Here is a 12365-nt window from a genome sequence, read left to right on the forward strand (position 1 = left end):
TCCGGAACAACTTTTCTCTCTCTTCAAAAGAGCCTGGAACTTATATCAGAAACAAAATATCCAAGACGCCTCATCAGTGTCATACGCGGACCATGTCCACCCGACGACAGGAAGTGAGCGCGGTGGAACCGCCTGTCGAATCCGCAGATCCCTCGAACAATGCTCTGTCTCAGGACGGAGAGATGATATTATCCAATGGGCAGACTTCCGCCGGGAGCCTTCTCTACAACTACACTCGTCCAGATCCAGATGCAAATGAAGAATCACCAGAGTCTCATTCACGTAGAATAGAAACTGCTCCTCCCCTTTCCTCTTCCGCCATCACTGACCAGCATGGCAATAAACTCCAATCCCCATTTCTCGACCTTCATGTTTCCGCCCCGACTGCCTTCCCGGATCAACTGGAACCCTCACAGCCCAATTCCCCTCTGAACAATACCAGAAACGCCCCGCCAATGCAAACATGGCGTCACAAGCTGCATCACTCATGGCTCATGAGCAAGGGGATGGTCCTGGTAATGCTCGCTCAGTTCTTCGGCGCATCCATGAACGTCATGACCCGTACGCTTCAGTTGGATGGGAAGCATGGGAAAGGCATGCATCCGTTTCAGGTGCGTGGCTTGCAGTTTCACAAACACACCACATCTGTATTAACCCAAAATAAAATATGAAAATAAAATATGAAATTAGAAATTAGAAATAAAAACCACCCAACTAACCCCTCCCCCACCCATCCAGATCCTCTTCGTCCGCATGGGCTCCACCGTCCTCCTCAGCGCCCTCTATATGGCCTACACCCGCGTCCCGCACCCCCTCGGCCGGCGCGCCGTGCGCCCCCTCCTCCTCCTCCGCGGCATCAGTGGCTTCTTCGGCGTCTTCGGCCTCTACCACTCCCTCCTCTACCTCGCCCTCTCAGAAGCAACAGTCCTAACCTTCCTCGCCCCCATCGGCTCCTGCTACCTGTGCTCACTAATCATGCCCAACGAGACCTTCACGCGCAGACAGCAGATGGCCGCGCTGGTCTCGTTGTCTGGTGTCGTGTTGATTGCCAAGCCGTCGTTGCTTGTTCACGCTTTCTCAGCGGTTGTTGGGGGGTCTCCTGATGCTGATGCGGCTGCGGCTGCGGCTGCTACAGACGACGAGCCATATAAACGCACACTTGGCATCCTCTCCGCACTCCTGGGCGTTCTAGGCGCCACGGTGGCGTACAGTTCCATCCGCATAATCGGCAAGCGCGCCCACCCGCTCGTTAGCGTGACGTATTTCAGCGCTATAACGACCGTGGTCTCGTTGCTGGGTGTGCTGTTGATACCATCCGTCACGTTCCGGTTGCCGGGAAATGTCACGGAGTGGTTGCTGCTGGTTGGACTGGGAACGTGCGGGTTTATATTACAATTTTTATTGACGGCGGGGTTATCGTATGTGCCGCCGTCGGTGACCGGAGGGGGGAATGGAGTGAAACCGGCGGTGGTGGTGGGGGAAGAGGCGGTTGGTGTTGTCGATGTCGATGGCGATACGGAGCAGGAGGGGTTGTTGGAGGAGGAGGGGCAGAGAGGGCAAGCACTAGCACAAGTGGAGGAGGGAGACGGGGGTAAGCAGGTAACGGCCAAGCCATCCACGCATGGCTCCAAGGCGACATCCATGGTGTACACGCAGATGCTCTTTGCGGTGTTGTACGATAAGATCGTATTCAATGCGACGCCGTCGTTGGTGAGTTGGGCTGGGTCTGGGATTATTGTTGCTAGTGCCATGTATGTGGCGTCGGCGAAGGAGAAGAGGCAAGGGAGCGGTGGTGGTGGTGGTGATGATGATGGGGGAGAGGATGGGGCTTGTGATGGGGTTCAACGACGACGGGCGAGACATATGCGGGTATGGAGTGTGGAGGATGCACGGTTGGCGGAGGCGGAGGAGGGGAGGGAGCTGTTGGGGGATTATGATGGGGGTGAAGGGGGTGAAGGGGGTGAGGGGAATAGGAGCAGGCGTTCAGGTTTGAATTTGAGTGGATGGGATTGATGTTTTGAGAAAGGGGGGGATCTGGTATATGTATAAGTTTATAATGGGCGTTATGGAGCGGAATCATGGCAAACATAGATGTACATAGATAGAGCATGTTCGTTTTCTAGTCGCAAACACAAATTATATACAACGTCTCTCGTACTTCCCCATCTCACCAACACCATTACTTATTTACTCATGCCCAGAAACTTTTATACCATTTTGTATCTCCCTTCGTTGGCTGGTTCACCTTGGCATATTCCCCCTTTCACCTTCATCTCCATCTGCTCAGCGCATGGCCGCCACGATCGACCCACTTCACACATGCATTATACACTCATGCCCCAGGTAAACCCTGCAATCATGTACCAATTCCCATGTACCACCCCTAACCACCCCTTCCTCTTCCCAATTCCCTCCGTCCATCCATCCATCTATGAATACACAAAATCTACATACGGCAACAAAAAAGAGGAAAAAGACATCATCCCCCTCCAACGTCGCTCAACAACTCCCAGCCGCGAGTCCCACTCCACAAACCATCCGTCCACCACACCCCGAAACTCAAATGCACCACGCAAGCCCCTCCATCTCACAACTCAACATCCATAGGCGTAGCTGTAGTCCCATCAACCGACTCCTTCCTCCCAGCACCAGCTTCAACTTCCTTAGCCCTCCCGCGTTGTGCTTGTTGTTTCTGTTGTAGCGGCCTCTCCACCCCAACCGTCCGTTCCCGATCTCGATCCTCATCACTCGCCGACGGCGACGAGACCTGTTCCGGATCCGTACCCACATGCCTGCTCTCCGTATCATTTAGCGACGTACGACTGCGCGTCATCTTCAAACATCACCAAAACACAATCAGCACATGCACGTCTCACAGAAAAGGAATTATGAATTACGAGACGAAAACTCACCCAAGCCCGAACCCCCCCAATTAACCCCAAACTATAACCCGTCGCAAAATCCTCACTCCTACCCACCCCGCCCGCCCCAGGACTCTCCGGCCGGCTGGGCGGGATGTCAAGTCTGTGTAACTGCGATCGATTTCCGGCCCCAGTCCCAATACCGAAATAGCTGCCATTACCATTACCATTATTACCTGGACTTATCGCGCCCGTTCGCGGAGAGTCGATGCTCCCCCCACTGACATTCCGTGCCGGACTGGAAGGTCGACTGTTTGCCCAGAACTGCCGGAGCTCTTTGCCAAGCTCCTGCCCAGTGACGGACCAATTATTCTTGATGGAGTCGCGCAGTTCGGCGACGTGGCGCTTGATTTCGAGCTCGTTCTTTTTCAACCAGGAGACGTTTAATTCTTGGCGGGAGGTGCCGCGTTTTAGTTGGCGGGTTATGTATTTTTCGTAATCGCGGACGATGCTGGGAGATGTTAGCAAATAATTTGAAAAAGGAAATTTAACAATAGAGGATCCAAAGAGGAAGGGGAGTGGAGGTAAAACGTACTGGGTAATAATCCCCGTCGTACTAACCCCCTCCGTCCTCTGCGTGACCAAAAACTTCCCCTGCGCCTTAATTGGCGCGTATATATCATCGCCCTCCGCAGCGCCATATGGCAGATCGTCATGCGCGACATAGTCGATCTGATGTTTCTCAAGGAACTCCGGTGTGACGATCCAGGGGCAATCGGGTATGACTTCATCGACCCATCGACAGTGGCGGACTGTCTCGGACCGTTCTGTGCCCGTTAATACGGTTAATCCTTTGCGCTTGTGCGTTTCGTGATCCGAGGTTACGCCTACGATGAGGTAGGTTTCCGGGAAGGCCTTCTTGGCTTGTTCAAGTTGGCGCATGTGGCTAGGTGGTTTGGATGGTGGATGTTAGGTTGATCTTTGTTTGTGAAAATGTGGTGGGTGGATATGCCATGAAACAGAGGGGCCGCCATAACAAGAAATAAAGGAGAGAGGGGAGGAATCTGAAAAGAATAACATACCCGAGATGAAACAAATCAAACACCCCATCCGCATACACCCGAACGGGCCTCCCAGTTGGGGGTGGGTTCGTGTGATAACCCGCGGGATCCTGCAAACCCGCACGTTCCGGCGGCTTCAGGCGCTCCTGCTCCTCCTTGTTGCGAGTGCCCACACTAGCAGCCGTCGCCGTTCGAACCGTCGTCGCCAAACTCGGGGTCCTGTACAAGGTCGTGGAAGAAGGCCCGGTGCGCCTCTTGGCAGCTCTCTCCTCAATATCGGCGCTCGCCTCGGTCGTCTCGGATGGTTCGCCTGGGTCTTCTTTGCTGATGGAGGTGGAGTTGGAGTTGGCTGTGATTGTCTTAGAGGTGCCGTTTGGGGAGGTGGAGGCTAATGTGTTTGCGGTATCTGCTGCGGCGGCGGTTGAGCGATTACGGGGTCGTTTGGATGGGGGACTGTTGGAGGAATCGAGGGAAGGGATGGGATTTCCGTGTTTGAGCGATGATGAAGCGGCGGTGGTGGAGTCGCCTTCCTCGGCAGAGGCATCGCGGGAGGAGGGCTGGAGGTCAATGATTGAGGGTTTGGGGTTAGCGGCCGCTGTGGAATGGGAGTTGCTCCGTTTCCGCTTTGAGGCGGAGCGGGTGGAGGATGGGGATGACATTGTCAGGTGTATATTCGTATTTTGTATTTTTTGTTTCGTGGATTGTTGGTTTATTTTGAATTTTTTTAATTTTTTTTTAATTTTTATTTTTTTTGGGGGGAGGCGATGAGGCCCCCTTTTTTCACCGCTTGGGGGGGGGGGGGGGGGGTGTTGGAAGGGAGCTGGATCCTTTACTCAATCAATTGGGAGAAAAAGAACCAAGGGACAGAGAGAGTGACGTGATTTGAAGGAGGATATTAGAGATAATATATATATATATATATAATTCAGTTTTCGGGTGTATGGAGGACGACGGATGAAAAAAAGGGGAGAGTAAAGTTAAAAAAAAAAAAAAAAAAGAAAAGAAAAGAAAAGGAGAAGAATGGAATAAAAATAAGAATGTCAGGAGTTGGGCGGATGCTAAGCAGAGAATTTCCCTTGGAACCAGCAGCAGGGAACAAGCGGCCAGCAGAGGACCCGCGTGGGAGTGGCTACGGCGCAACGGGCTGAAGCTGGGAACTGGAACCTAGGACGGGATAGGTATAGGTATTGAGTGAAGGTGCGGGAGAGGCCGAGGAGGGCAGTTGAGTAAGGATGAGAGAGCATGAACAGAATTAGGAGGCGAGGAGAGAGGGAGGAGAGAGGGAGGAGAGAGAAAGCGGCAGGTTGAGATCAGAGGGGAGAGAAGAAGACGGGAAAAAAGAATCAGACCAGAGGAAGAAGAGCTGGAGACGAAACATGGTTCGAGGTTGAAGGTTGAAGGTTGGAAAAGTGCAAAAAGTTGAGGCTTAGTTGGTTCAGCCTATCCCGGGCGTGGGATGACTAAGCACGGAGAATTGGCCAGCGCAGAAGAGCAGAAGAGCAGAAGAGCAGCAGCAGAAGAGAGCGCGCAAGATCCGGCATATTTATTGTATCTGCATTTTTATTGGGAACCCCTTTCTTTACTACCTGGAGAAGGAGAAGACAGAAGAAGTGCAATCGCAGACACAGAAATTCTATGCATCTACACTCGTGGGAAATCAACATGAAGTCAAGATTGCTTATATGCATTGAAACCACCAAGGTTAGCCAGCAAATCGATTGGATGTATACATGTGTTTTTTTTTTTCTTCTTCTTCTTCTTTTTTTCTTTCAACCGCAACGTTTCAAACTTGTCAGCTTAGAAGTGTGTAGAGGGAAGACAAGAGAAACAGGGAGATGGAGAAACCGCCTTATGAAAATACCGATGACAATTATAATAAATGCTAAAAAGGATTATATCTTTCCTCCTCCTCCTCCTCCTCTTCTCCGCTGGCAAAAGAGCACTCTCACATAGCCGGAGCATGCGCAGAAACAAAACGCAGAGCCAGAGTAAAACCAGACTGATGATTACAAATAACGACTGAAGAAGGCATCTGATAATTAAGAAGCAGCAGAAGAGGAAGAGAGGGGAAGGAAAAATAAAGTAAGAAAAGAAGCCAAACAGCAACACCCCCACATTCATAGCTATTCCTCAACGAACGGGCGGATGGACGGATGGATGGACAGTTCTTGCTGCTGCTGCTGCTGCTGCTGGGGTGGGGAGTTAGATTAGATACCTGACGAGCTTTTGTGGGTGGATCGAAGGCGGTGGTTGAGCAAAGGAACATGCACAAGGAGGGGCCGGGGACGAGAAGCGAAGGGCTAGACGGTGTGAAAGATTAGCAAAAAGGGGAGGCAGGAAGCACGCAAATCGAACATGGAAAACAATAAGAAGTGTATAAACTCATGTAGTATATTCATTAATAGTCAAAGAGGTTGAACGCACCCCCCCATCCCATCCCATCCCGTTTCCGCACCATATCATATTAAATCAAATCGTCGCCATTCCGTCCCCGTATCAGATCAGATCAGATCATATGTCCTCCCGCACACATACACATATACCACATAACCCGCTCAATACATCCGTCATCGACAAGGAGCTCTTCTCCATATAAAACTCTCATGACATCTTTTTCTTTCGTCTTTCTTTTTCTATTTTTTCTTTTTTCTTTCTTTCTTTTTTTTTTTTTTTTTTTTTTTTGTGGTAAAAAAGAAAAGAGAAGAAAAACTCATTCTTTGTTACTCATACCACTACAGCCCAGAACAGATAAGACAGTCACAGAGGGAGATAGACTTGAGGGAGGGGAAGAGGGAATATTAAAAAGAGGGGGGGAATTAAAGGGGGAGGAGGGGGTACGCAAGAAGTCAAGTAAAGAAGTCAAGCGGAATTTGACAGGATCTCTTTTTCAACACAAAGTTATAGGAAAGAAGTCAAGAAGGTTGGAGGAACGCAAAACATATGTAGAATAAACAAGAAAACCACGGGACAGACAACAAAGAAAGAAAAACAGAAAACACAAGACAAGCAGAAAAAGAAAAAGGAAAAAGGGAAGAACGGAAGAAGGGAAGAAGAAAATGGGGAGGGGGAAGGAAAGAAAAGGAAAGAATAGAAAAATCATGACTTTGTCCCAGCCGTATTTGAACCTGAACCCGAACCCGTAGACATTGACCCAGCACCAGCACCAGCACCAGCACCAGCCCTCTCCCCGCCACCAGACAACACATCATTCGGCGTCGTCGACGAAGGCGACACAGAAATTACCCGCGGCGACTTCGCCCCGTCCAGCTCTTGCTTCCCTCCCTGCACGTGCCCTTGGCCCCTCGTCTCAGCCTGCGGTGTCGTCTGGCGATTCGACTGCGACTTCCCCCGTCGCCCTTCCGGCTCCGGCTCCGGCTCCGGCGTCCCCGCCCTGACCCCCAGATCGTCATCACTCTCGCTCTCGCTCTCACTCTCACTCTCACTTTCACTCTCATCCTCCTCATCATCCCGGACACGCCTGGGCCCAGTCGCGCTTCCACTTCCACTTCCGCGTCCCTGGCCCTTACGCACCTGACTCTCCAAATCCCTCTCCTCCTCTTCTGCATCGGCATTATCAAACATATCCTCCTCGGCCATGTCGGTCATGACCTCCGTCCCGTCGCCAAGCAGAATAATGCAGCCCGATCGCCCGCCGCGAAGGCGCGAGTTATTGTCAAGGCCCGACTCGTAGTCGTCAAGGTTTGTGTCGTCGAATTGGCGGCGGATTCCGGGGCCACGGAATTCGGCTGTGAGTTGGGGTGGTTTTGGGGTGAGTGTTTTGTTTGCGGGGTTTTTTGGGGGAGGTGACATGGGTTAAGATGTGTAGATGGGCAGGAGTTAAGGTGACAGGGGGAGAAGAAGGGAAATGCCACATACCATATTCAGGCGGAGCGCAGGGTCCGTCACCATTCGCCACGCGTTCTGAGATGGTCTTGTACCACTCCTGCTTGGTCTTGCCGTGGAGCAATCCGACAATGATCATGGTCATGTTATCGCACCCCACACCGCCCGTCTCGCTATTAGACGCCAAGCAATTGTCCATCATGTTTTCGCAAATCCGATGCAGCTCCTGCTTCGCAGCGATGCCGCGTCTGACAAATTCAATCACAGCCTGTGACGATTGGCAGTCCCAAATACCTGGATAGCATTCGTTAGAACTGGAAGGAAATGGTCGCTAGACGGAAAAGAGTGAAAATTACATACCATCACATGCAATGACAAGGAACTCATCATCCTCCGTGATCTCATGTGTAGTTACGTCAGGATACGCCGTGACAATCTGCTGTTCTGGTGCCAGGTCTGCGCTCTTTTTGAATTCGAAATCGCCCAGCGCACGGGAGAGTGCGAGGTTCCCATTAACTCTGCCAAAATCAACGAAGCCGCCAGCAGCGCTTATCCGTGCCTTTTCACCTGTTCGCATTTGTAAGAAACAGTGGTCGTCATGGAAATGCAGTCATTGAGGATCACAAACCTTCATTCTGTGGTTTGTGGTCGAAGGATAAAGGCTTTGCCCGCCCTTTGACTCCAAGGACGGATCTTGAATCACCAGCATTTGCCTGTTACGATACACACATTAGTGCACAGTTGCACGAAACCGAAGACACCGCCAGCATGATGAACAACATACCACTATAATCTTATCCTTTGAAATGACCGCCACAGACGCTGTGCATCCCGAGACCTCTTCCTCGTACTTTGGATCTGTATTAAAAATATTAGCACAGGCAACTTCCAAGTCGTGTGAACCATAAATAGATCAGTTCGTATAATTTAATATACCTTCCAAAATCGCCCTATCAGTCGCCAAAAACCCATCCTTCAGCGCCTGCTCGATATCACCTTTCGCAAAGGCTTCTTGTGTCGCAACGATGCGATGGACGTTATCTCCCGCGAACAAGGCGACCTTCTCCCCGCCGTGGCCATCGTAGACACCGAAGAAGGATAAGCGTTTACTGGGATCGGTGGGTCGGTGATTCTTGTCTAGGTATTTCGCTTGCAGGTCCAGGACTGCGGCGTGTGCGTCCTCCATGCTTATTCTCCATCCTTGCATAGCAGACACTCCATACAGGACGCATTCATCTTGGCTTTCGTCTGATATCTATAATTTTTTTGGTTGGCATTTGCCATGGTGTGTTAGTGAAAGGTGGATAAACGGAACCCTTCCTTTTTTTTTTTTTTTTTTCTTTTTTTTAAAAAAAAAAATTAAAAAAATTAAAAAAAATTAAAAATTTTAAAAAAAAGAGCAAGTATGTGTCAAATAATCAGGACTGGCATAAGAGCGGAGTGCTAGTTGTAGAAAACGACCGGGACGGATAGTTGAGTGAAAACGGAAAAAAGCCACAATCCAGGCACTCCGGGGTTGCTAGACTCCCAGGAACAGGACAGTAGACACACGACATTCGGCACGAAACAAGTAAATTTTCCAGCCCCGAAAATATGTCACAAGACGCAAACAACAAGCACAACGACGTGGGACATGGAGGGAGGATACGGGGAGGAAATATATTTTTGGTGTGGACGATAATAACGTGTCTGTACCGACAGCAGGGGAAAAAGGGCAAGGCGGGGCAGCAGGCAAAAAACTCACTTTCTCTACGACAGGTTCCGATAAGGTTTGTCCCATGATTGAAGGGGACACCGATGATGAGAGAAGAGTAGTCGCTAGGAGGGGAGCATACACGAGCGAGCGGCAGGAGAGGATAAGAAGCTGCGGTTGTTCAGGAAGGTGTTGGTGGGGAGTGAGAAGGAAAAGGTCTTTCTTGTAGAAGGGGAGGGAGGGGAGGAGGGGGAGGAGGGGGGGAGAGGAGAGGGGGGGAGAGGAGAGGGGAAGGGGGGGGGGATGGGCTTGGCCGGAAGGGCAGAGTTGGAGAGTTGGAGAGTTGGATGGAGTAGAGGGAAGTTCGGAGCAGCTGGTTGCCAGGCGCCAAACGGAAGGGAACGAGGAACAGGCAAGGCTGGGTTTTGCTAGGCGCAATGAAGAGATTTCAACAGAGCTGGCGAAGATAAATGCGGAGGAAGAGGAGGAGGAGGAGTTGTGGATTGGGCGGGCAGACGAGGCGATTTCTGGAAGCAGGATGGAGGGATCTGGGGAATGTGAGCAGCGTGGGTGGGAGTTGTTGTTCTGGTGGAATAGCAGACGCTGGCAATTCGATGGGAGTTGGGTTGAAGTGGGAGTTGGTTGGAACGGGTTGAGGTGGTGGTTGTGGTGGTGGAGGTGGTGGTGGTGGTGGGTTTGACCAACCTTAGCGGCTATGGCTGGAGTTTGGGGAGTTTTTTTGGGAGTTGGGAGTTGGGAGTTGGAAGAGTTGGAAGAGAATTTGGCGCGGGCAAGCAGCTGGGAGGCTTCTGGCAGCGGCAAGTCGCGCGTGGCCGGAAGGGGGACAACAGGCACAGACACGAGACGGGCTGCTCTGCTACGGCCGCCCCGGGGGGCCAACGTCAACAACGTCAACAACGTCAAAAACGTCAACAACTCAACAACTCAACAACTCAACAACTCACAGCTCAGCTCAGCGCAGGACCTAGGTAGTTATGTAGTTATATGGGAGCCAGTTGGTTGACTAGTTGGTCGCATGTGTTTTCCTACAGTTTCTATCTCCCCCAACTGTCTTGATTCTGTGCCTCCTGTCTGTAGGTTTGTTATGACTTTCTGCAAGCTTCCCGCTTCCAAGGCTCTTCTTCCCTGGAACAGCACCTCAAGCTTTGTCTTGCGATAGTTGCGTGACTCTTCAGTCTCTCTTCCTAGAAACAAGAAGCAAGAGAAATCCTTAAGACCTTCCTTTTAAAGAGGACGATAGATTTTTCTCGAAATTATTCCTGAAACCTTCAAGCGTTTTTATTCTTACTTAGAATGTTTTTAAATATGATATTACAGATCCCACAGTGAAAGCATGCAACCCGCAATAGATTCAAGCATCATTCTTGACTATGTTACTGTGTCTATTCTACAGTTATAACACGCGTGTATTATATACCACGGTTGGAGGAGCAGAAGATGGATGTCGCGAAGCAGAGGCCCCAACTAACTACTAGGTTGGAGATTTGCTACGTGCGCGCTTATCATCAGCATCCAGACATTTCATTGATGGTCTTGCATTTCAACCATTGCTGAAAGCTGGGGTCCCTGATGCTTTGTCATCGCTCTCTTGGTCTTTGTTGCCAGTTTGCCCCCGGTAGGGCTTGCTTGGAGAGACTGTAGAGACTATGAGGCCATTTGCTGCCCTCCTTTCGTGAAGGAGTTCTAGAAGGCGGCGAGGGGAGGGGGGAGGGGGCGGAAATAGGTGACTTGTCATGCGATGGGTTTGCTGAATAACCTGGGGCAATCTCGTGGAGCAATCTCGTGGAGCAATCTCGTGGAGAGTGAGGGTGCGTGGACATATCGGGGCCAGCGCAGGAGAGGGAGAGGCGAATACAGAGGCGCTGGTCTTGAGGAACTGGGACTTCTTTAACATCTTATTCTTAGAGTGTCTGTCTGGGATGATCCGCTTTGTTGCCTCGGGATATTGGGGGGAATCGTGTCCTCCCATGTGACACACTGCCAATCCCTCTCTGGTACGCATTTTCTTCCGTCCGCTTCCAAACGTCTGACTTGACTAAATGGATTATGCGTGGTCGTTGCCTCTCACTTGATAAATGCATCAAAAAGTGCGTCGCGGGATACATTGTCCTGACCTCGCAACCAGTGTCTCCGTCTGCGAAGGCTGCTCTCTCTCATCGTCAAGAGATCGGGAGAGTTTGGTAGAGACAGGAGTAGCTCGATACATGATATATCTTCTCACTCTGTAGTTTGCTGCCCGGGAACTTCCCGCCAGATTGGGCGGCGACCATATATCCGCATCCTTCGGAGTAGAATCATAGAACACACAGCCTGGATGTTCACCTCTACGCAGAAGCAGCAGCGGCAAGCTTGGAACCCAGCGCTTTCCCACATACAGTAAGAGAAAAGCCAAAAAAAAAAAAAAAAAAAAAAAACACGCAGCAACAGCAAGCAGCATTTTTCTATGGCTGGTTAATGAGAAATTTGCGTCAATCAGAAATTCGAAACGTTTCGATCCTCATCCCTCGCTGGAATTGAAAAGATGCTTAATCACCCAAGTGCTCCCCCAAAACATTCTGATGGACGAATAAGATCGCTCGTGCCAACGAACTTGCATCGGAACCACTTTCTGAGCATCCGCCCGAAGCATCGCGCGCCTTCAGGCGGAATATTTTTGACTTCGGAGGCCCCTTACGGCTCCGTACATCCCATACATGTAATACATCTATCTCATTTCGCCTTGTAGAAAACCCGCGCACTAGACAGACATGACAAATGTTTAATGAGCGGTAGAATTTTCGGCGGGAGGGGCCGTGAGCCGTCTTAAATGTCGCTCAGGGTTGCTTGAAGGTAATTTTCGCGCCAGTTTACATATATCCTCTCCCCCCCCCCCCCCCCCCCCCCCCC

At 50.8% G+C, this 12365-nt stretch overlaps 5 protein-coding genes across 5 annotated transcripts; 2 read left to right on the forward strand and 3 right to left on the reverse strand.

Moving 5' to 3' along the window:
- Window positions 1–92: 92 nt before the first annotated feature.
- Window positions 93–2013, forward strand: PADG_02298 (uncharacterized protein; the record flags this gene model as incomplete). The annotated part of the gene is made up of 2 exons (XM_010759458.1): window positions 93–611; window positions 739–2013. 2 exons carry the CDS (start codon window positions 93–95, stop codon window positions 2011–2013), a joined length of 1794 nt encoding a protein of 597 aa, XP_010757760.1.
- A 574-nt stretch (window positions 2014–2587) lies between these two features.
- Window positions 2588–4581, reverse strand: PADG_02299 (choline-phosphate cytidylyltransferase; the record flags this gene model as incomplete). Its single annotated transcript, XM_010759006.1, has 4 exons — window positions 2588–2833; window positions 2913–3372; window positions 3457–3807; window positions 3944–4581. 4 exons carry the CDS (start codon window positions 4579–4581, stop codon window positions 2588–2590), a joined length of 1695 nt encoding a protein of 564 aa, XP_010757308.1.
- Window positions 4582–7018: 2437 nt separating this feature from the next.
- Window positions 7019–8951, reverse strand: PADG_02300 (uncharacterized protein; the record flags this gene model as incomplete). The annotated part of the gene is made up of 6 exons (XM_010759007.1): window positions 7019–7668; window positions 7799–8059; window positions 8126–8332; window positions 8394–8478; window positions 8550–8623; window positions 8702–8951. 6 exons carry the CDS (start codon window positions 8949–8951, stop codon window positions 7019–7021), a joined length of 1527 nt encoding a protein of 508 aa, XP_010757309.1.
- Window positions 8952–10173: 1222 nt separating this feature from the next.
- On the forward strand, window positions 10174–10482 carry PADG_02301 (uncharacterized protein; the record flags this gene model as incomplete). The annotated part of the gene is made up of 1 exon (XM_010759459.1): window positions 10174–10482. The coding sequence occupies one exon, from the start codon at window positions 10174–10176 to the stop codon at window positions 10480–10482; it is 309 nt and encodes a 102-aa protein (XP_010757761.1).
- Window positions 10483–11019: 537 nt separating this feature from the next.
- Window positions 11020–11685, reverse strand: PADG_02302 (uncharacterized protein; the record flags this gene model as incomplete). The annotated part of the gene is made up of 2 exons (XM_010759008.1): window positions 11020–11509; window positions 11594–11685. The coding sequence occupies 2 exons, from the start codon at window positions 11683–11685 to the stop codon at window positions 11020–11022; spliced, it is 582 nt and encodes a 193-aa protein (XP_010757310.1).
- Between the last annotated feature and the right edge of the window lie 680 nt (window positions 11686–12365).

This window comes from Paracoccidioides brasiliensis, assembly GCF_000150735.1.
Source record: "Paracoccidioides brasiliensis Pb18 unplaced genomic scaffold supercont2.2, whole genome shotgun sequence".
NCBI classification, from domain to species: Eukaryota; Fungi; Ascomycota; class Eurotiomycetes; order Onygenales; family Ajellomycetaceae; genus Paracoccidioides; species Paracoccidioides brasiliensis.